Source organism: Sceloporus occidentalis, unplaced genomic scaffold (genome assembly GCF_023333645.1).
Source record: "Sceloporus occidentalis isolate IW3139 unplaced genomic scaffold, rSceOcc1.0.p SCAF_8, whole genome shotgun sequence".
NCBI classification, from domain to species: domain Eukaryota; kingdom Metazoa; phylum Chordata; class Lepidosauria; order Squamata; family Phrynosomatidae; genus Sceloporus; species Sceloporus occidentalis.
In genome coordinates this window covers 32,204,757-32,229,354 of record NW_028316988.1, presented here as the reverse complement: position 1 = coordinate 32,229,354, position 24,598 = coordinate 32,204,757, and the positions used below count along the sequence as shown (strand labels likewise).

General features: G+C 42.6%; 1 protein-coding gene across 1 annotated transcript; it reads left to right on the top strand.

The window, feature by feature from the left end:
- Window positions 1-5,300: 5,300 nt before the first annotated feature.
- On the top strand, window positions 5,301-11,407 carry LIF (LIF interleukin 6 family cytokine). The gene is made up of 3 exons (XM_089535970.1): window positions 5,301-5,616; window positions 9,349-9,536; window positions 10,334-11,407. Exons 1-3 carry the CDS (start codon window positions 5,580-5,582, stop codon window positions 10,772-10,774), a joined length of 666 nt encoding a protein of 221 aa, XP_089392096.1. The 5' UTR covers window positions 5,301-5,579; the 3' UTR covers window positions 10,775-11,407.
- The last annotated feature ends 13,191 nt before the right edge of the window (window positions 11,408-24,598 follow it).

The following is a 24,598-nucleotide window of genomic DNA, read 5'->3' as shown; positions in this document are numbered from 1 at the left end:
GTTTCGCGGTTTCTGAGACAGAGATGGGATATCAGGTAATAATGATTATAATAATAACAATGAACTCTATGGTTCTGTGATTCTAAGGAGGACAGCCGCGCAGCATCCATCTTTGCATCACTTTTTGCGCAGTGGCAGCCATTTTATTCCAATGTGCAGCGCAATCTGGCGCCGAACTCTGCAAGAGATGCGCCAACGATTCGCAGCTCCTCAAACGAATGAAGACGCAAATCTCGTGGAACCAGCGTCCAGCTCGTGAAATCTACGTTTCCTACGTAAGTCGCACACTGCGCCAAAACGTTAATCGGCGACCAGATCCGCTATGTATTTTAGTCCTTTCGCTTCGCGTTTTTATATTTTCGTAATTGTTTTCCGTAATTTAGGTGACGCGGAACGGTTTGCGAGACGTCGCCGCACAGCTTTGCGAAACGGCGCCGGTTCTTTGGTTTCCGAACGGGAATCTTGCGCAGAAAGCGGGTGGCACCATGTTGCGAGAGCTCTACACGGCGTTGAAGAAGATGGAGTACGCGTTGGCGCTCATCCAAGAGCGGCAAAACCAGGAGGATCCATTGCGCGGAGACTTGGAAAAAGTGTCCCTCTCTGTCGCCGCGCTCCTCCAAAACGCGCACTGCGCAATTTGCCTCTGGGAAGGAGTTGTGCCGACGGGGATTGCGCCATTTCAGCGAACGCACGTCGAAAACGTTTTCTATGAGAAGGTTGAAGGGTGTCAAATCCTTTGGGGGTATTCGAAATTCCTCGGCCGTTTGCGGAAAGTGTTCAAAAGGCAGGCAAATAGGGCGCAAAGGACCGCACAAAAGCGCAAAACGGTGACACGGACACGGCGGCCAGGGTGACGCGCCCAAATAAAGAAATAGGGCTTCGTATGTTGCTTGAAAAGATAGTGACGTAATGTCGATTTGGGGGATATTAGGGATGCGTTCGGAGGCCGACATGTTGTTCGGACATCTGGACAACTGGACATTCCAGGCCAAACTGACCGTTGGAGTCGAGGGATAGAATGACGGGCTATCGAGGGATAGAATGATCAATCATATATACACACACACACACACACACCCCTGTATCTATATCTATATATATCTATATGATATTATTGATAAATTCCTGGAGCAAATATTACTATTAAGTATTAAATATATATTATTAAATCATGTGTATATGTGTGTGTGTGTGTATATGACAAATATGTACATGAAAAAATATTAGTATTAAATATATATATGTATGTATATATATATATATATATGTATATATATTATTTAATACTAATAATTTATATCTATGTATCTATATATCTATATCTATATATAATAATAATAAATTTGTGCATGGAGCAAATATTACTATTTATATATATATTATTGATAAATATGTACATGAAAAAATATTATTAGTATTAAATATATATATATATATATATATAATACTAATTATTTATATGTGTGTGTATATATATAATATTATTGATAAATTTGTGCATAAATATTAGTAGTACTAATTATTAAATATACATATATATGTTAAATATTATATATATATATATATATATATATATATATATATATAAAATTATTGATAAATTCATGCATGATAAAAATATTAGTATAAAATATTATGTAATATATATATATAATTATTGATACATTTGTGCATGGAACAAATATTATTATTATTCGTATTAAAGATAATATACTACTTCAATCTGCCTCACTTTTGCAATATGTATTATTATTGATTGTCGATTTTTAAATGCATTGTATTTAAATTTTTCTACCTATATCTTTAGAATATCTATACAGTGGTACCCCGGGTTACGAAATTAATTCGTTCCGCCGCCGCTTTCGTAACCCGGAAACTTTCGCTAGCCGAAAAGCCCATAGGCGCTAATAGCGAAAGCCGCGATTTCGTGCGAAATCGCGCCGAAAAGCACCAAAAATTTTCTTCGTAACCCGGAATAACCTTCGTAACCCGGAACTCTTTAATTGAATGGATTTTTTTCGTAACCCGGAAATTTCATAAGGCGGCGCATTCGTATCCCGGGGTACCACTGTATATGTCTTCCTTGATATAAATATATATGTGTGTGTGTGTGTGTGTATATATTAATATTTATTATTTTTTAATGATGTCCAAATTCTGAGGTTTATTTAATTTATTAAAATTAAAACATTTTTAATAACGTTATTTAAAGAAATAAACAAATAAACAAATTCAACCTTAAATAAATAAACAAATAAACATTTTTATTTGCGGTATTCGCCAATCAATAAATCGATCAATAGATGGACATTATTAAAAGCAATCAAGAAATTGGGGAAATCAGGATTAATTATAGGGTTTGCAGATTTCTAGCGCCTGCGTCTAATCGATTTATTGATCAGTCAATAAACCGATCAATAAATCAATCAATAGATGGAAGGAAGCTGAAAGTGGAAGAGAAACTGGGACTTTATTAAAAGCGATCAATATATTTGATAGGATTAATTGGGATTAATTAGAGGGTTTGCAGATCCCTAAGGTCTGATCGACTTATTGATTGGTCAATAAACCAATCAATGAATCGATCAATAGACAGAAAGAAGCTGATTTTTGGAGGAACGACCTTTTTTCTGACTGATCCGAAAAGTCCCCGGTCATCATGGGACCCAAGACAGTCAGCGATTCCTCTCTGGCCGCCGGACAACGGCTCCGGCCGAAACGCAGCAGCAGTCAGTCAGCTGGACTTCTGACTCAGGCTTCCATTTGAGGAAGAAGGAGGAGGCCTTGGGTTGGAAGTAAAGCAGAGGAGAGGATGGGGTCCTGAGTGACGCTGGACAACTGGACAAGGCCAATTTCAAAACACTGGACAACTGGACACGGCTTCTGGACAAAGCTGGACAACTGGACTTTGAGTGAAGGACCGGACGACTGGACATGTCTTCTTGCCGAAACTGAAGGCTTCTTGTAGAAACTGGACGTCTGGACAACTTCTAGTGAGGCGGCCGTTTCGTGCTCCCAAGTTTGCGACAGCGGCGTCCGGTTAACGGAAAAACCGCGACGGTGGAAAATGGAGTAGGTCAGAAATGGCGAAAGTGGCCCAAAAGGTAAAGTGGACTCTTCTTTTTTTCTTTCCTATCCATCCATCCTGTCAGCGCAACTGCTGGGGCCCAACAGCCCTTGTCAGCAACTCAAACGAGTCCTGGGGTTAAATCAGACCCTTGTAGCAGAGCTGGCAAATTTCCAGAAGCTGAAGCGTGGCTCCCAGAGTCCAATTGGGATGACAGCAACTGGATGTCTTCCAGGAACTGCAGCAATGCAGGAACCTCCAGGGACACACAGCCAACCGATGCTGTAGCTTCTTCTGATAAACCACCAGAGAAACAAAAGTCCCCAAAGTGCTCTTTATTCACAGTGCTATAATACAATACTAGATCTCTCAAACTCCACAACATACCAATCCAACTCCTACTTCAAACCCACACCACACCCTTGCAACCCCTGGGTTTATATAGACTCCAGACCATGTGGTCTCCCAAACCCAGTGAGTTCAGGTGTGTAGCCATGCCATGTGTCTCCTGTGCAATCCAGACACATGTTTCATCAACCATGGCTATGTGCACTTGGATATTGAAGTGTCCTTGGCCCAATGAGCATCAGCTGTGGATGATCAGCCTTACCACTGCGCTGAATGCTCATGGCCAAACACACACACACACATCAAGCATTTCCCTGTGTGCTGTGTTTTAACCCTTCAAATCCTGACACATCCATCCATTGTCCATATCTCTCATCCATTTGTCTGTCCATCCGTGCATTGTCTATACTTAACTATCTGTCTTTCTGTCCATCCATCCATCTCTATCTATCCCTATCTATCTATCTATCTATCTATCTATCTATCTATCTATTTATCTATCATCCACTCTATCTATCTATCATCTATCTATCTATCTCTATCATCCACTCTATCCATCTATCTATCTATGTATCTTTCTATATCATTCACTCTAACTATCTATCATCTATCTATCTATCTAATCTATCTATTATCTCTCTATCTACTATCCATCTACCTATCTATCCATTTTAATCCAAATGAACAATTTATATATTATTTATTATGCAGAATTAATAAATAATAAATTATTTAATTAATTTATTTTATTTTTTATATATCTGATATTTATTTTATATATATTAATAAAATAAATATAAATATAAAAGTCCTATTATTAATTAATTAATTAACAGGAGAAAAGTGGGATAAAAATAGAATAAATAAATCATATTATTTATATAATAAATAATATCTGAATACATATTTTTATAATTTTTATTTATATATATTAATTAAATATAAATATAAATACTATTATTATTATTATTATTAATTGGGAGAAAAGCAGGATTAAAATAAATAAATCATTTATTATTGATATAATAAATAATATCTGAATAATACATATTATTTATTATTTATATATATATATACATAAAATAATAAATAATATGTATTATTATCATTTATTATACAAATAATAAATAGATTATTATTAATTCATATATTATACATATTATTATTATTATTTATTATTTTATGTATATAATAATTTATTATATAATAAATAAAATAATTATTTATATCCTGCCTTTCTCCCAAGTTAATTAATAATGATAATAATAATAGGATTTATTTATATTTAATTAATATATATATATATATATATACACACAAATATATAAATAATAAATATATAAAAATAAATAAAAATACTCATATAATTAATTAATATATATATAAGTAATAAATATATATTAATGATATATTATTTAATATATCATTAATATATATATTATTTATTATTTATATATATTAAGTAACTTGGAACTTGGAAGAATGGCGGGATGAAAATAAAATAAATTAATTGATATAATTTATTATTTATATGTATTAATATATATTAATATATATATATATTATAAATAAGTTTATTATTTATTTAATGTTTATTATTTATATAATATTATTTTATTTATATAATATATATATATAAATTTATTATATAAATATTCGTACGTAAAAAGAGAAAGATTGCAAAATTCACTATATATATATATATATATATATATATATATATAAATATATAGCGAATTTTTTCGACGCAGTAATCGCGCAAATGGCCACTAGGAGGCACCAAAGCGTTTCGAAATCGGCTTCTTCCTCAAATAAAATTCTTTCATTTTTACTTTATTCGTTTATTTATTTATTTATTTCATCTTTCCTTTTTTTCTTTCCCCGCCGAAACCACAAAACGCGATGACCTCAAACCTCTTCTTTCTTTCTTTCTTCGTTCTTTTTCTTTTCCCCCTCCTCCTTCCTTTCCTTTCCCACACTCCCCCTTTTCTTTCTTTCTTTCTTTCCTTTCATTTCATTGATATTTATCTCTCCCTCCCCTTTTCTTTCTCCTTCCTCCTCTTCTTCCTTTCAGACTATTTAAACTCTGACTTCTTCGCAATGAGGCTCACTTTTAATTTGATTTCGATTATATCCGAAGGTGAATATTGGACTCCGACGCGGGATGCCGCCGGACGCCATGAGCGCCGCCATATTGACAGGTAACGGATACGGAAATTTTTCACCCTCCGTTTTGGAATTATTTTAAAGTGCTTTTAGTTTTATTTTATATAATTATTTATTATTTATTTATATTATTATATTTTATTATTTATTATTTATTAATATTATTATATTATATTATTTATATTTATTATTGACTTATCTTATTATATTATTATTTATTTATATTATTACATTATTTGTTTATATTTATTGTTTATTTATATTTATTATTTATTTATATTTATTACTTTTTATTTATTTTATTTATATTTTATGTATTTATTTTTATTTATATTATTTTATTATTTATTTTAATTTTTATTATTCATTTATATTATTTATTATTTATTTATATTTATATTTATTTCATCGGCGCACGGCGGCACATGATGCCGCCATTTTGAGTCACTCTTTTCGCTCCAAATCTACACAAAAAAATGAGGAAAGTGTTTTAATTATTTTATAATAATAATAATAATAATAATAATATTTTATTGTAATTTTATTATAATAATAAATTTATATTGATTATTTTAATTTATTTTTAAAACAGGATTTATAAATTTTATATCAAATTAATTAATTTATATTATATGAATTTTATATCATCAAATTAATTTTTATATGAATTTTATATTATCAAATTAATTTATATTATATGAATTTTTAATTATCAAATTAATTAATTAATAATAATAATAATAATAATTAATATTAAAATAGGATTGTTTTAATAAATACTAAGTCAAGGGTCCTTCTCTCCATCTCCAAAGTCTCTTACTCAGAGGTCCTACTAACTCACTAACTAAAGCGCCAAGTTATTTCCCTACATTCAGCACCTCAGAAAGCTCCTTTAAGCGTCCCAAATTACAACCCGTAGTAAAGCATACTGTGGGCCCTACTAAGGGGTTGGAGGACCTACTAAGGGGTCGCACTCCCTACTAAGGGGTTGAGAGTCCCCACTAAGGGCTTGGAGTCCCTACTAAGGGGTCGGAGTCCAAACTAATGGGCTGTGAGTCCCTACTAATGGGTTCTGAGGTCCTACTAAGGGGTTGTGAGTCCCTACTAAGGGGTCATACTCCCTACTAATGGGTTCTGAGTCCCTACTAAGGAGTTGTGAGTCCCTACTAAGGGCTTGGAGTTACTACTAAGGGGTTGGAGTCCCTACTAAGGGGTTCTGAGTCCCTACTAAATATTTCTGAGTCCCTACTAAGGGGTCTGAGTCCCTACTAAAGGGTTATGAGGACATACTAAGGGATTGTGAATCCCTACTAAGGGGTTGTGAATCCCTACTAAGGGGTTCTGAGTCCCTACTAAGGGGTTGTGAGTCTCTACTAAGGGGTTCTGAGTCACTTTGAGTCTGTAAGTACCGAGGATGTGGACAGGATCCTTGGGAGTGTTAGGAAGACGACCTGCTCTCTCGATCCCTGTCCCTCATGGCTGGCGGCTCAGGGGGGACCAGTGGTAACTTCAATGTTACACCGGATCATCAATACATCTCTCAGGGAGGGGCAATTTCCATCGATTCTAAAATTGGCCACTGTAAGACCTTTATTTAAAAAGCCCTCCCTTGACCCCCTGATGCATAATAATTATCGGCTTGTATCGCTGTTGCCATTTTTGGGTAAGGTGATTGAGAGGGCGGTTGCGATCCAGCTACAATCGATCCTGGATGAAACGGATTATCTAGACCCATTTCAAAGCGGCTTTCGGGCGGGCTACGAGGTTGAGACTGCCATGATCGCCTTGGTCGATGACCTCCGTCTGGGCATCGACAGGGAAAGCGTGTCCCTGTTGGTGCTCTTAGACATCTCAGCAGCTTTTGATACCATAGACCATGGTATCCTTCTGGAGCGCCTGGCAGAGGTGGGAGTTGGGGGCACTGCGCTCCAGTGGTTCCGGTCCTACCTTTCTGGGAGGTTCCAGATGGTGCAGCTGGGAGACATGTGCTCCGACAAGAGACCCCTAACATCTGGGGTCCCTCAAGGAGCCATTCTGTCTCCCGTGCTTTTTAACATTTACATGAAACCGCTGGGAGAGATCATCCGGAGACATGGGGCGCGGGGTTATCAGTACGCTGATGACACCCAAATAGTTTTCTCTGTCTCCGACTGATGCAGTGACCGGGGATGGCATCTCTCCTCTCGTGGCCTGTCTGGAGTCGGTAATGGGCTGGATGAGGGAAAACAGACTCAGCTTGAATCCAGAGAAAACGGAAGTACTCGTGATAGGTTCTCCTGGCTCAGGGATGGCGGTGGTTCCACCTGTCCTGAATGGGATCATGCTTCCCGTGAAGGACTCTGTACGCAGTCTGGGGGTGCTCCTTGACTCGTCGCTCCACCTTACATCTCAGGTGGATGCGACGGTCAGGAGCACCTGCTATCAGCTTCGGCTGATACGCCAGCTGCGTCCCTACCTGAGCCGGGGGGACCTAGAAACAGTGGTACACGCTCTGGTAACCTCTCGGTTGGATTTCTGCAATGTGCTCTACATGGGGCAACCCTTGTACCATACCCGGAAGCTGCAATTAGTGCAAAATATGGCAGCAAGACTGGTCACTAACATACCTAGGACCAGTCATATAACACTGGTCTTAAAAGACTTACATTGGCTGCCTATTCCCTTCCGGGCGCAATACAAGGTGTTGGTTATAACCTATAAAGCCCTAAATGGCTTGGGCCCAGAGTACTTAAAGGACCGCCTCTCTCCGTACAATCCGCCCCGCACACTCAGATCCACCGGGCAGCACTTGTTAAGAGTTCCAGAGGCTAGATTAGTTAATACCACCAGAAGGGCCTTTTCCACCTTGGCCCCTAACCTCTGGAACTCGCTGCCCATTGAGCTCCGTTCAGCAACCTCCCTGGTCCAATTTAAGAAGGGGCTGAAAACGTTCTTCTTCAAGCAGGCTTACCCCTGATTCTTTGCCCTGAGAGCCCTCTTCCTCCCCCCCCCCCATTAGTAGTTTGTGATTTGGCACAAGTTCTTTTATTGTTTTAATTGCATTGTTTTTAATCTATATTGGATGTATGTTGTTATTGTTGTTAACCGCCCTGATGTTTCGAAGGGTGGTATATAAATAAAGTTTTTATTATTATTTATTATTACTACTAAGGGGTTTTGAGTCCCTACTAAGGGGCCTGAGGCCCTACTAAGAGACAGTGGTGCCTTTGAAAGCATGCATTTGGACACGTAGGGGTTACTATTACATGCAGATGGGTTACTACTACTCATCATCCTTTCCCTGTCAGCTCAAAGAGCTGTCATGCTTTCTCTCTGCTGTCATCCACTTCCTCTGCCGCTTGACGCGTCGCGCTTTGCGCAGTCCGGGAACGGCGCCAACTTGGCGCGGTGGAGTAATGGACGGGGGATTTCTCATGACGTCGCCATCAATGAATCAGCAAAGAGACGTGGGTGGCCTCCGTGAGGGAAAAGTGGCAAGGAAACGGACACGGAGCACAAAAACACAGCCAACGGCACTGCGTCGAAGCGCCGGGAACAAAATGGAGGACAGGCCAGTGCACGAAGGCATGGTTCACTCTTACACTTCGATTCGATTATTAATGACAAAGACTACCTTGGCTGGGATGCTCTCCATAACATTCGGCGGCGTATTTTAGGGCGCAGTTGTCGCCATTTTGCGCCAGGTCACGCTTGTAATCAATCAAACCGTTTGATTGGTTATTGATATCACGGACCTAACTTGTTATTCTTTTTCATCCTCCGTGCAGGAATTACATTCCTCTTCCTCGCCGCGCATGGAGGTCCGGTTGGCGCCAGAGCGCTTTTCCTGCGCAACGACGGCGACGATGCTTCCATGTGCGATGGCGTGCACCCATGCCGCCAAAACGTCTTCGACCAGATCCAGTGCCAAGTGGCGCAGCTGAACATGTCGGCACAGAGGCTCTTCAAAACCTACGTACGTTGGGGGTCTGGCGCAGAACGGGAAAGGGATTGGACCACTTCTGCCATGCAGGAATACATAGAACGCTAGAGTCAGAAGGGACTACAGTGGAGCCTCGGGTTACGAAAGTAATCCGTTCCGCGGCCGCTTTCGTAACCCGAACGGCTTTCGCAAGCCGAATCCCCATAGCCGCTAATGGGGAAAAGCCGCGATTTGGTGTAAAATCGCGGCAAAAAGCACCAAAAGTTTTTTCGGGACCCGAAAAAACGTTCGTAACCCGGAACAATTATTTCCAATTGGATTTTTTCGGGTCCCGAAAAATTCGTAACCCGGGTATTTCGTATCCCGAGGTTCCACTGTACTAAGGGCCATATAGTCCAACCCTCCTTCTGCCTTGCAGGAATACATCGGATCCTAGAGACGGAAGGGACTACTAAGGGCCATATAGTCCAACCCTCCTTCTGCCATGCAGGAATACATAGAATCCTAGAGACGGAAGGGACTACTAAGGGCCATATAGTCCAACCCTCCTTCTGCCATGCAGGAATACATAGGATCCTAGAGTCGGAAGGGACTACTAAGGGCCATATAGTCCAACCCGCCTTCTGCCATGCGGGAATACATAGAACGCTAGAGTCAGAAGGGACTACTAAGGGCCATATTGTCCAAACTTCCTTTTGCCATGCAGAAATACATAGGATGCTAGAGTCCAAAGGGACTACTAAGGGCCATACAGTCCAACCCTCCTTCTGCCATGCAGGAATACAGAGAATGCGACATTTTTCTTTCACGCCGTTTCTCGTTCTTTCCAGCTGGAGCGTCAAGGGCCGCCGTTTACAGAGAACCCGGACGTGTTCTGCGCCGCTGACCGCAGCTTCCCGCCGTTCGTCGATGAAACCAGCGAGAAGAAGGAGATGCTGCTGTCGCTGTACAAGATCTTCGCCTTCTTCAACGCGTCGCTGGGGAACATCACCAAGGACCAGGAGAACCTCGGCGACGACAAGGACGAGAAAGCGGCACTCATGAAGCACCTCCGCAATGCCACCAAAGTCGCGCGTGGACTCCTCGCCAACCTCACCTGCCTCCTTTGCTCCGAGTACAAAGTGCGCCGTGTCGACGTCGTGTACGGCGACAACTCCGGCACCGACATCTTCCAGAAGAAGAAGCGTGGGTGCCAGGTGCTGAGGAGCTACGCCAAAGTCATTGCGCATGCCGCTGCTGCCTTGGGGCACTGCCGCAAGAAGCGGACGTGAGCGTACGGAAAGCGCACCGACGCCAACGCCAACACCGTTTTGCGCCTTATTCTGGGACTCTTATTCCAAAATGCGGTCTTTCTCACGCAGGGATTACGTGAAAACGCAGTGGGGTCAGGGTTAGAGACATGGCGGCGGCGAAACATGAGACTACGCCTGTTCCTCCTCTTCTGCACCAAAATGGTGGACGCCACACCCCTTTCGCCTTTTGGTTTTGTCGCTCGAAAAGGTTCACCGTCGCTGGAGTCGAGCGCTTAAGGACTGACCGACGGCCACGACTCCGGACCAATGTCCAGATGTCCACTCCGAGTCCGAAGCCTTGACCGTCAGTCTCCCCTCCGAACGCTATCCAGGGCTGGCCCTGCATAGGATCCTACGCATCGAGTTTCCTGCCAACTTAGTGATTTTATATAGGGTTTTTCATAGGGTCCCTTCCCTTGAAATATGGCCTCTGCGGTCTCCCATCCGAATCCTGTCCAAGGCCAACCCAGCTTAGCATTGGATTTTATATGGGGTTCTGCTGCCTTTGGGGGGCATTTAAGCCGTACCCACATTTGTATTTATAACCATAGTAATAATACCTATTTATTTTTGGTCTATTAGGGTAACGAACGAGGAAATGAATGGGACTAATTGATCTACCTCATTTAAATATTAGATTATTTGTTTAAATATCAATATGTATTTAAATATTAAATATTTAAAATTTAAAATATTAAATATTTATCTATATATTGAATAAATATTGATTTTAATATTTGAACGTTAGACAAATTTTTGTTTAAATTTTAAATAAATATCTATTAAAAATTTAATCAATATTAATATTGATTTATTAATATTGATTAAATATTTATCAATATTAAATATTAATAATATTATTAAATATTTATTTAACGTTAAATAAATATTGGTTTAAATACTAAATAGATATTCATTTAAACGTTAGATAAATATTTGTTTAATCATTAAATAAATATTGGTTTAAATATTAAATAAATATTTATTTAACTATTAATCAATTATTTTTTTAAAGATTAAATAAATATCTATTTGAATATTAAATAAATATTTGGTTAAAGTTTAGATAAATATTGACTTAAATATTTATCTAAACAAACAAATATTTGTTTCAATGTTAAATAAATATTGACAATCAAATAAATATCTGAATAGTAAATAAATATTTATTTGAATATTAATTTAAGTATTCAATAAATTTATTTATTCAGTATATTTATTTAAGTATTGAATAAATATTTATTTCAATATCAAATATTTATTGATGTATTAAACAAATATTTATTTTAATATCAAGTGAATATTTATCTTTTGCATAAAAATTTACAGTACTTGATATTTAAATAAATATTTATTTAAATATTGAATAAATACTTATTCCGATATTAAATAAATATTGAGCGATTAAAACTTAAGATTGTTCTCTGAAAGTAATCAATCCTATTTTAATTTAATTTAAAAATTGTCAATTGTTTTTTTTAATTCTTAATTAGTCAGTTTAATTGACAATATAATAATTGCTGGTTTAATATTTAATTATTTCCCTCGTTCCCTGATTTTCTGTTCGATTGATATTTTAATTGTGTAATTAAAAAAAATTTTTAAAATTGAAAATCGACTGTTAATTTATGGGAGAATGTGGGATACAAATTAATTAATTAGTTAATTAATTAATAGCACAAAAGGAAAACGAACCTGGAGGGATGAGGAAAAGCAAACAAACTCAGGCACTCGTTATTTAAAATTTTAATTTAATTTAATTTTTAATATAATTTAATTTTAATATAATTTTAAATATAATTAATTAATTAATTTTTAATTAATGATTAGATTTAGTGTCTTAAACAAAAATTATTATTCCAATTTTGTGTATTTATTGTGTGCAGAAAAGCAATATAATAATAATAAATATCTATTTATTTCAGTCCACAGCACTAATTGCGATGTTTTGTACGACAAATTGATGAACGTGTCTTGAATTAATATGATATGAGTTGTTGCCAGTGTGTTTTTATTATGCTTTTTACAAAAAAGGAAATAATTAAAAATACATATTTTATTAAATAAATATTTTTTTAAAAGAAACTTGTCATTTCTGGTAAAATTATTACTGCCATGCAGGAATACAAAGAATAATGAAGATCAAAGGGACTACTAAGGGTGCTATAGCCCAACCCTCTTTCTGCCATGCAGGAATACATAGGATCCTCGAGTCGGAAGGAGCTACTAAGGGCCATATAGTCCATCCCTCCTTCTCCCATGCAGGAATACATAGGATCCTAGAGTCAGAAGGGACTACTAAAGGCCATATAGTCCAACACTCTTTCTGCCATGCAGGAATACATAGGATCCTAGAGTCAGAAGGGACTACTAAAGGCCATATAGTCCAACACTCTTTCTGCCATGCAGGAATACATAGGATCCTAGAGTCAGAAGGGACTACTAAAGGCCATATAGTCCAACACTCTTTCTGCCATGCAGGAATACATAGGATCCTAGAGTCAGAAGGGACTACTAAAGGCCATATAGTCCAACACTCTTTCTGCCATGCAGGAATACATAGGATCCTAGAGTCAGAAGGGACTACTAAAGGCCATATAGTCCAACACTCTTTCTGCCATGCAGGAATACATAGGATCCTAGAGTCAGAAGGGACTACTAAAGGCCATATAGTCCAACACTCTTTCTGCCATGCAGGAATACATAAGATCCTAGAGTCAAAAGGGACTACTAAAGGCCATAGAGTCCAACCCTCTTTCTGCCATGCAGGAATACAGTGAATACATGCAGTAATACATAGAATAATAAAGATTAAAGGGACTACTAGGGGCTTTGTCAACGGAAATCACAATATAATTGCTATAAATGTTGCCAAAGCGCCTCAGGATAAGGAACACCCAAAGACTTCCGCCGTCAAAGATGGCGTCCCAGGATTACAAGCGTGCCAACGCCTTGCACCAAAACTCTCGCGGTGCCTTTAACGAACTGCCAGAGATTAATTTCTTCAAAGATTAGTCGTGGTGTCCATGGAAAAATTACGAAGTTTAATTTAAAAAATGTGGCGGAGACGCTTTGATTACGTGCATCGCGGAAGAGCAGACTGCAGCATGCCACCTGCACAATTGCGTCGTTTCGTCGCACACGGCAAAACAAACAAACAAACATGGCTTTTTATTTAGGACCAATATTTGTTGCAAATGTGCCTATTTTCCGCATCGTAAAATGGCGCCGTGAACCGAAGTCGATTCAATATCACTCAACAACAATGGATTACAAAATGGCCGCCCATTTTTATCTGGTGCGAGATTAAATCAGTTAACAAGATCAGGCGCGTCTCAATATCTTCAAAACGGCGAGAGAGAAACCGCAAATCCCACGAAGATAACGATGACCATGATTCGTTGAAAATTAAAAATAGCATCTTTGCTTTGCACGGTTATGTGCGCCAAAACGCGATAATGCTTCGTGTGCTGGAAGCGAGACGAAAAATCGGGTTCTTGGGATTCAAAGCATTTTCCATGAACTCGCGATCCCTTTGACGAGATTATTTGCCGCGATTGTTAACGTATTTTCGGTCAGGAGCAACGCGATTCCACGCTGAGGGTTTTGACGCGGTTTCGGCGCTGCTTTTATTGCCGTACGGTTTCGGAGTTACACCGCTTTTGTCGACGTTGTCAAGAAAAATTGAGTTTTGCGAAAACTGCGCCAAAACTCAAAGGTTGCTCTTTTCGAACCCGACAATCTTTTTTCGTATTCTGTCTGTCACGGCAAGCTTGGCGTAATTTCAATAGATACCCTCCGCGAGGAAAGCGAGCAGTGATGCATGGCAGACCCTTGGCTTTCCGAAAGCCTTTTGGGCGGCGACTCCGACTCCAATGGACGAATCTTCACAATGCGGCGAAAGATTAAAGGGATTTGGGATTAAGGACTTGGTCGGTGGCGCACGACAGTGACGCCATCTTGGCGGTTACCTCGAGGAAGCCGTCAATAGTCCGCTTGCGGTCACTGTCCGGCGGCCGTCAAAAGGATAAACGAAAGGTCAGCCTTGTGATTTCAACACAATCCTTGGAACTCTATGACCCTTAGTACCCCGTTCCAGCTATATTATTCTATGTATTCCTGCATGGCAGAAGGAGTGTTGGACTATATGGCCCTTAGTCGCCGCTTCCGACTGTAGTGTCCTATGTATTCCTGCATGGCAGAAGGAGGGTCGAACTATATGGCCCTTAGTAGACCCTTCCGACTCTGGGATCCTATGTATTCCTGCATGGCAGAAGGAGGGTTGAACTATATGGCCCTTAGTAGCTCCTTCCGACTCTGGGATCCTATGTATTCCTGCATGGCAGAAGGAGGGTTGAACTATATGGCCCTTAGTAGACCCTTCCGACTCTGGGATCCTATGTATTCCTGCATGGCAGAAGGAGGGTTGAACTATATGGCCCTTAGTAGACCCTTCCGACTCTGGGATCCTATGTATTCCTGCATGGCAGAGGGAGGGTTGGACTATATGGCTTTTAGTAGCGCCTTCCGACTCTAGCGTTCTATGTATTCCTGCATGGCAGAAGGAGGGGTGGACTATATGGCCCTTCGTAGGCCCTTCCAACTCTAGGATCCTATGTAATCCTGCATGGCAGAAGGAGGGTTGGACTATATGGCCCTTAGTAGCGCCTTCCGACTCTAGGATCCTATGTATTCCTAAATGGGAGAAGGAGGGTTGGACTGTATGGCCCTTAGTAGTCCCTTCCGACTCTAGCAGTCTATGTATTCCTGCATAGCAGAAGGAGGGTTGGCCCTTATTAGTCACTTCCGACTGTAGTGTCCTATGTATTCCTGCATGGCAGAGGGAGGGTTGGACTATATGGCCTTTAGTAGCACCTTCCGACTCTAGGATCCTATGTATTCCTGCATGGCAGAAGGAGGGTTGGACTATATGGCCCTTAGTAGGCTCTTCCGACTCTAGGATCCTATGTATTCCTGCATGGCAGGAGGGTTGGACTATCTGGTCCTTAGTAGTCACTTCCGACTCTAGGATCCTATGTATTCCTAAATGGCAGAAGGAGGTTTGGACTATATGACCCTTAGTAGCCCCTTCCGACTCTAGCTTTTTATGTATTCCTGCATGGCAGAAGGAGGGTTGGCCCTTATTAGTCGCTTCCGACTGTAGTGTCCTATGTATTCCTGCATGGCAGAAGGAGGGTTGGACTATATGGCCATTAGTAGTCCCTTCCGACCCTAGGATCCTATGTATTCCTGCATGGCAGAAGGAGGGTCGAACTATATGGCCCTTAGTAGTCCCTTCAGACTCTAGAATCCTATGTATTCCTGCATGGCAGAAGAAGGGTTGGACTATATGGCCCTTAGTAGTCCCTTCTGACTCTACGATCCTAAGTAATCCTGCATGCTCTATGGCCCTTAGTAGTCCCTTCCGACTCTGGGATCCTATGTATTCCTGCATGGCAGGAGGCTTGAACTATATGGCCCTTAGTAGCCCCTTCTGACTCTGGGATCCTATGTATTCCTGCATGGCAGAAGGAGGGTCGGACTATATGGTCCTTAGTAGTCCCTTCCGACTCTAGGATCCTATGTATTCCTAAATGGCAGAAGGAGGTTTGGACTATATGGCCCTTAGTATCCCGACTAGCGTTCTATGTATTCCTGCATGGCAGAAGGAGGGTTGGCCCTTATTAGCCGCTTCCGACTGTACTGTCCTATGTATTCCTGCATGACAAAAAGAGGGTTGGACTATATGGCCCTTAGTAGTCCCTTCCGACTCTAGGATCCTATGTATTCCTGCATGGCAGAAGGAGGGTTGGACTATATGGCCCTTAGTAGCCCCTTCCGACTCTAGGATCCTATGTATTCCTAAATGGGAGAAGGAGGGTTGGACTATATGGCCCTTAGTAGTCCCTTCCGACTCTAGCAGTCTATGTATTCCTGCATGGCAGAAGGAGGGTTGGCCCTTATTAGTCACTTCCGACTGTAGTGTCCTATGTATTCCTGCTTGGCAGAAGGAGGGTCGAACTATATGGCCCTTAGTAGTCCCTTCAGACTCTAGGATCCTCTGTATTCCTGCATGGCAGAAGGAGGGTTGAACTATATGGCCCTTAGTAGCTCCTTCCGACTCTGGGATCCTATGTATTCCTGCATGGCAGAGGGAGGGTTGGACTATATGGCCTTTAGTAGCACATTCAGACTCTAGGATCCTATGTATTCCTGCATGACAGAAGGAGGGTTGGACTATATGGTCCTTAGTAGTCACTTCCGACTCTAGGATCCTATGTATTCCTAAATGGCAGAAGGAGGGTTGGACTATATGACCCTTAGTAGCCCCTTCTGACTCTAGCTTTTTATGCATTCCTCCATGGCAGAAGGAGGGTTGGCCCTTATTAGTCGCTTCCGACTGTAGTGTCCTATGTATTCCTGCATGGCAGAAGGAGGGTTGGACTATATGGCCATTAGTAGTCCCTTCCGAACCTAGGATCCTATGTATTCCTGCATGGCAGAAGGAGGGTCGAACTATATGGCCCTTAGTAGTCCCTTCACACTCTAGGATCCTATGTATTCCTGCATGGCAGAAGAAGGGTTGGACTATATGGCCCTTAGTAGTCCCTTCTGACTCTACGATCCTAAGTAATCCTGCATGCTCTATGGCCCTTAGTAGTCCCTTCCGACTCTGGGATCCTATGTATTCCTGCATGGCAGGAGGGTTGAACTATATGGCCCTTAGTAGCCCCTTCTGACTCTAGGATCCTATGTATTCCTGCATGACAGAAGGAGGGTTGGACTATATGGTCCTTAGTAGTCACTTCCGACTCTAGGATCCTATGTATTCCTAAATGGCAGAAGGAGGGTTGGACTATATGACCCTTAGTAGCCCCTTCTGACTCTAGCTTTTTATGCATTCCTCCATGGCAGAAGGAGGGTTGGCCCTTATTAGTCGCTTCCGACTGTAGTGTCCTATGTATTCCTGCATGGCAGAAGGAGGGTTGGACTATATGGCCATTAGTAGTCCCTTCCGACCCTAGGATCCTATGTATTCCTGCATGGCAGAAGGAGGGTCGAACTATATGGCCCTTAGTAGTCCCTTCAGACTCTAGGATCCTATGTATTCCTGCATGGGAGAAGAAGGGTTGGACTATATGGCCCTTAGTAGTCCCTTCTGACTCTACGATCCTAAGTAATCCTGCATGCTCTATGGCCCTTAGTAGTCCCTTCCGACTCTGGGATCCTATGTATTCCTGCATGGCAGGAGGGTTGAACTATATGGCCCTTAGTAGCCCCTTCTGACTCTAGGATCCTATGTATTCCTGCATGACAGAAGGAGGGTTGGACTATATGGTCCTTAGTAGTCACTTCCGACTCTAGGATCCTATGTATTCCTAAATGGCAGAAGGAGGGTTGGACTATATGACCCTTAGTAGCCCCTTCTGACTCTAGCTTTTTATGCATTCCTCCATGGCAGAAGGAGGGTTGGCCCTTATTAGTCGCTTCCGACTGTAGTGTCCTATGTATTCCTGCATGGCAGAAGGAGGGTTGGACTATATGGCCATTAGTAGTCCCTTCCGACCCTAGGATCCTATGTATTCCTGCATGGCAGAAGGAGGGTCGAACTATATGGCCCTTAGTAGTCCCTTCACACTCTAGGATCCTATGTATTCCTGCATGTCAGAAGAAGGGTTGAACTATATGGCCCTTAGTAGCTTCTTCCGACTCTGGGATCCTATGTATTCCTGCATGGCAGAGGGAGGGTTGGACTATATGGCCTTTAGTAGCGCCTTCCGACTCTAGGATCCTATGTATTCCTGCATGGCAGAAGGAGGGTTGGACTATATGGTCCACAGTAGTCACTTCCGACTATAGGATCCTATGTATTCCTAAATGGCAGAAGGAGGGTTGGACTATATGGCCCTTAGTAGTCCCTTCAGACACTAGGATTCTCTGTATCCCTGCATGGCAGAAGGAGAGATGGACTATATGGCCCTTAGTAGTTCCTTCCGACTCTAGGATCCTATGTAATCCTGCATGCTCTATGGCCCTTAGTAGTCCCTTCCGACTCTGGGATCCTATGTATTCCTGCATGGCAGAAGAAGGGTTGGACTATATGGCCCTTAGTAGCCCCTTCCGACTCTAGGATCCTATGTATTCCTAAATGGGAGAAGGAGGGTTGGACTATATGGCCCTTAGTAGTCCCTTCCGACTCTAGCAGTCTATGTATTCCTGCATGGCAGAAGGAGGGTTGGCCCTTATTAGTCGCTTCCGACTGTAGTATCCTATGTATTCCTGCATGGCAGAAGGAGGGTCGAACTATATGGCCCTTAGTAGTCCCTTCAGACTCTAGGATCCTCTGTATTCCTGCATGGCAGAAGGAGGGTTGAACTATATGGCCCTTAGTAGCTCCTTCCACCTCTGGGATCCTATGTATTCCTGCATGGCAGAGGGAGGGTTGGACTATATGGCCTTTAGTAGTGCCTTCCGACTCTAGGATCCTATGTATTCCTAAATGGCAGAAGGAGGGTTGGACTATATGACACTTAGTAGCCCCTTCCAACTCTAGCTTTTTATGTATTCCTGCATGGCAGAAGGAGGGTTGGCCCTTATTAATGTCGCTTCCGACTGTAGTGTCCTATGTATTCCTGCATGGCAGAAGGAGGGTTGGACTATATGGCCATTAGTAGTCCCTTCCGACCCTAGGATCCTATGTATTCCTGCATGGCAGAAGGAGGGTCGAACTATATGGCCCTTAGTAGTCCCTTCAGACTCTAGGATCCTATGTATTCCTGCATGGCAGAAGAAGGGTTGGACTATATGGCCCTTAGTAGTCCCTTCTGACTCTACGATCCTAAGTAATTCTGCATGCTCTATGGCCCTTAGTAGTCCCTTCCGACTCTGGGATCCTATGTATTCCTGCATGGCAGGAGGGTTGAACTATATGGCCCTTAGTAGCCCCTTCTGACTCTGGGATCCTATGTATTCCTCATGGCAGAAGGAGGGTCGGACTATCTGGTCCTTAGTAGTCCCTTCCGACTCTAGGATCCTATGTATTCCTAAATGGCAGAAGGAGGTTTGGACTATATGGCCCTTAGTATCCCGACTAGCGTTCTATGTATTCCTGCATGGCAGAAGGAGGGTTGGCCCTTATTAGCCGCTTCCGACTGTAGTGTCCTATGTATTCCTGCATGGCAAAAAGAGGGTTGGACTATATGGCCCTTAGTAGTCCCTTCCGACTCTACGATCCTATGTATTCCTGCATGGCAGAAGGAGGGTTGGACTATATGGCCCTTAGTAGCCCCTTCCGACTCTAGGATCCTATGTATTCCTAAATGGGAGAAGGAGGGTTGGACTATATGGCCCTTAGTAGTCCCTTCCGACTCTAGCAGTCTATGTATTCCTGCATGGCAGAAGGAGGGTTGGCCCTTATTAGTCGCTTCCGACTGTCGTGTCCTATGTATTCCTGCATGGCAGAAGGAGGGTCGAACTATATGGCCCTTAGTAGTCCCTTCAGACTCTAGGATCCTATGTATTCCTGCATGGCAGAAGGAGGGATGGACTATATGGCCCTTAGTAGCTCCTTCCAACTCTGGGATCCTATGTATTCCTGCATGGCAGAGGGAGGGTTGGACTATATGGCCTTTAGTAGTGCCTTCCGACTCTAGGATCCTATGTATTCCTAAATGGCAGAAGGAGGGTTGGACTATATGACACTTAGTAGCCCCTTCCAACTCTAGCTTTTTATGTATTCCTGCATGGCAGAAGGAGGGTTGGACTATATGGCCATTAGTAGTCCCTTCCGACCCTAGGATCCTATGTATTCCTGCATGGCAGAAGGAGGGTCGAACTATATGGCCCTTAGTAGTCCCTTCAGACTCTAGGATCCTATGTATTCCTGCATGGCAGAAGAAGGGTTGGACTATATGGCCCTTAGTAGTCCCTTCTGACTCTACGATCCTAAGTAATTCTGCATGCTCTATGGCCCTTAGTAGTCCCTTCCGACTCTGGGATCCTATGTATTCCTGCATGGCAGGAGGGTTGAACTATATGGCCCTTAGTAGCCCCTTCTGACTCTGGGATCCTATGTATTCCTCATGGCAGAAGGAGGGTCGGACTATCTGGTCCTTAGTAGTCCCTTCCGACTCTAGGATCCTATGTATTCCTAAATGGCAGAAGGAGGTTTGGACTATATGGCCCTTAGTATCCCGACTAGCGTTCTATGTATTCCTGCATGGCAGAAGGAGGGTTGGCCCTTATTAGCCGCTTCCGACTGTAGTGTCCTATGTATTCCTGCATGGCAAAAAGAGGGTTGGACTATATGGCCCTTAGTAGTCCCTTCCGACTCTACGATCCTATGTATTCCTGCATGGCAGAAGGAGGGTTGGACTATATGGCCCTTAGTAGCCCCTTCCGACTCTAGGATCCTATGTATTCCTAAATGGGAGAAGGAGGGTTGGACTATATGGCCCTTAGTAGTCCCTTCCGACTCTAGCAGTCTATGTATTCCTGCATGGCAGAAGGAGGGTTGGCCCTTATTAGTCGCTTCCGACTGTCGTGTCCTATGTATTCCTGCATGGCAGAAGGAGGGTCGAACTATATGGCCCTTAGTAGTCCCTTCAGACTCTAGGATCCTATGTATTCCTGCATGGCAGAAGGAGGGATGGACTATATGGCTCTTAGTAGTCCCTTCCGACTCTAGGATCCTATGTATTCCTGCATGGCAGAAGGAGGGTTGAACTATATGGCCCTTAGTAGCTCCTTCCGACTCTGGGATCCTATGTATTCCTGCATGGCAGAGGGAGGGTTGGACTATATGGCCCTTAGTAGCCCCTTCCGACTCTAGGATCCTATGTATTCCTAAATGGGAGAAGGAGGGTTGGACTATATGGCCCTTAGTAGTCCCTTCCGACTCTAGCAGTCTATGTATTCCTGCATGGCAGAAGGAGGGTTGGCCCTCATTAGTCGCTTCCGACTGTAGTATCCTATGTATTCCTGCATGGCAGAAGGAGGGTCGAACTATATGGCCCTTAGTAGTCCCTTCAGACTCTAGGATCCTCTGTATTCCTGCATGGCAGAAGGGGGGTTGAACTATATGGCCCTTAGTAGCTCCTTCCAACTCTGGGATCCTATGTATTCCTGCATGGCAGAGGGAGGGTTGGACTATATGGCCTTTAGTAGTGCCTTCCGACTCTAGGATCCTATGTATTCCTAAATGGCAGAAGGAGGGTTGGACTATATGACACTTAGTAGCCCCTTCCAACTCTAGCTTTTTATGTATTCCTGCATGGCAGAAGGAGGGTTGGCCCTTATTAGTCGCTTCCGACTGTAGTGTCCTATGTATTCCTGCATGGCAGAAGGAGGGTTGGACTATATGGCCATTAGTAGTCCCTTCCGACCCTAGGATCCTATGTATTCCTGCATGGCAGAAGGAGGGTCGAACTATATGGCCCTTAGTAGTCCCTTCAGACTCTAGGATCCTATGTATTCCTGCATGGCAGAAGAAGGGTTGGACTATATGGCCCTTAGTAGTCCCTTCTGACTCTACGATCCTAAGTAATTCTGCATGCTCTATGGCCCTTAGTAGTCCCTTCCGACTCTGGGATCCTATGTATTCCTGCATGGCAGGAGGGTTGAACTATATGGCCCTTAGTAGCCCCTTCTGACTCTGGGATCCTATGTATTCCTCATGGCAGAAGGAGGGTCGGACTATCTGGTCCTTAGTAGTCCCTTCCGACTCTAGGATCCTATGTATTCCTAAATGGCAGAAGGAGGTTTGGACTATATGGCCCTTAGTATCCCGACTAGCGTTCTATGTATTCCTGCATGGCAGAAGGAGGGTTGGCCCTTATTAGCCGCTTCCGACTGTAGTGTCCTATGTATTCCTGCATGGCAAAAAGAGGGTTGGACTATATGGCCCTTAGTAGTCCCTTCCGACTCTAGGATCCTATGTATTCCTAAATGGCAGAAGGAGGGTTGGACTATATGGCCTTTAGTAGCCCCTTCCGACTCTAGGATCCTATGTATTCCTGCATGGCACAAGGAGGATTGGACTATATGGCCCTTAATAGTCCCTTCTGACTCTAGGATCCTATGTATTCCTGCATGGGAGAAGGAGGGTTGGGCTATATGGCCCTTAGTAGTTCCTTCTGACCCTAGGATCCTATGTATTCCTGCATGGCAGAAGGAGGGTTGGACTATATGGCCCTTAGTAGTCCCTTTTAACTCTAGGATCCTATGTATTCCTGCATGGCAGAAGGAGGGTTGGACTCTATGGCCCTTGGTAGGCCCTTCCAGCCCTGGGATCATCTGTATTCCTGCATGGCCGAAGGAGGGTCGGGCTCTATGGCACTTGGTAGCCCCTTCCGGCCCTGGGATCCTATGTATTCCTGCATGGCCGAAGGAGGGTCGGACTCTATGGCCCTTGGTAGCCCCTTCCGACCCTGGGATCCTATGTATTCCTGCATGGCAGAAGGAGGGTCGGATTGTATGGGCCCTGGCAGCCCCTTCTGACTCTGGGATCCTATGTATTCCTACATGGCAGAAGGAGGGTCGGACTCTATGGCCCTTGGTAGCCCCTTCCGACCCTGGGATCATATGTATTCCTGCATGGCAGAAGGAGGGTCAGATTCTATGGGTCCTGGCAGCCCCTTCCGACCCTGGGATCCTATGTATTCCTGCATGGCAGAGGGAGGGTCGGACTCTATGGCCCTTAGTAGTCCCTTTTGACTCTGGTGTTCTATGTATTCCTGCATGGCAGATTTATTTCCATTTTCACCAAAGGCCTTCCTGCGGTTTTTCCTTCCCCCCCTCAAAAGCATAAGTAGACTATGAGGTCATTGCTCTCTATGGGCGCCTGTGCATTTCTGGACTCGTCTCTTGGCAGTGGGTTCGAATTCTTAGACGTCTATCGTTTGTGGGTGGTTCAGAGACATAATCTCATTAAAATGTCGATTAAAACGAAATCCAGGCCTGAAAAGTTCAGTTAAAATGGACTCCAATCCAAAAATGACCTTTTGCACAGAGTTCCTGCATGGCAAGATCAGCAATACATGCAGGAATACATAGAGTAATACAGTACAGACGGAAGGGACAACTAAGGGCCATAGAGTCCAACCCTCCTTCTGCCATGCAGGAATACATAGGATCCTAGAGTCGGAAGGGACTACTAAGGGCCATATAGTCCAACCCTCCTTCTGCCATGCAGGAATACATAGAAACCTAGGGAATAATAATGAGGATGATGATGTCCTAATTCCCGCGGACGTTATTCATCCGCTTCCGTCACGGTGACATTTTTGTGACTCAGGGTTTTTTTGTCCCCAGAAAAAGGACAGCATCAACGGTCGACTGGTCAAGCGAGTGACCGACAGGTCAAGCGTCCGGTGGAGGCCTATTTTCGGACGGCGGACAGACAATAGATCCATTCATCTGAGCCAAGTTGTGACTCAGACTAATCCCTAAGGCTTTCGGGGCATCCTTTTGTCCGTCGTTATAATTGGAACAGCGGCAAAAAAACTCCGCGGTTTCTCGTAAAACCGTGCATGACGCAATACGGCAGGTTTCCGGACGTTTCCTTTTCTCCGACAGCGAGGGAATTCTCTCGTGACGTGACATGGTTTTATTGTGAGGCCCTAAATACCCTAAAAAAAGGAACCAGGTTCCCATTTAATATTGAATGCTAAGCCCCAGACAGTCCTTGGATGGGAGACCGCCAAACAATTGTAGTCCTCATTGCCTCCTATTGTATATTTGCCTATTTATGTGTTGTTTATCATCGCGGTGAATTGTTTATTTGTGGTCTGTGGACTCCGATAA

What these genes read in the sequence shown, in the direction of transcription:
- LIF (XM_089535970.1), top strand. Translation starts at nt 5,580, where the DNA reads ATGCCGCCGGACGCCATGAGCGCCGCCATATTGACAG. An exon ending in GAGCGCCGCCATATTGACAG is followed by an intron (nt 5,617 to 9,348) that starts GTAACGGATACG and finishes TCCTCCGTGCAG; the next exon opens with GAATTACATTCCTCTTCCTC. An exon ending in AGAGGCTCTTCAAAACCTAC is followed by an intron (nt 9,537 to 10,333) that starts GTACGTTGGGGG and finishes CGTTCTTTCCAG; the next exon opens with CTGGAGCGTCAAGGGCCGCC.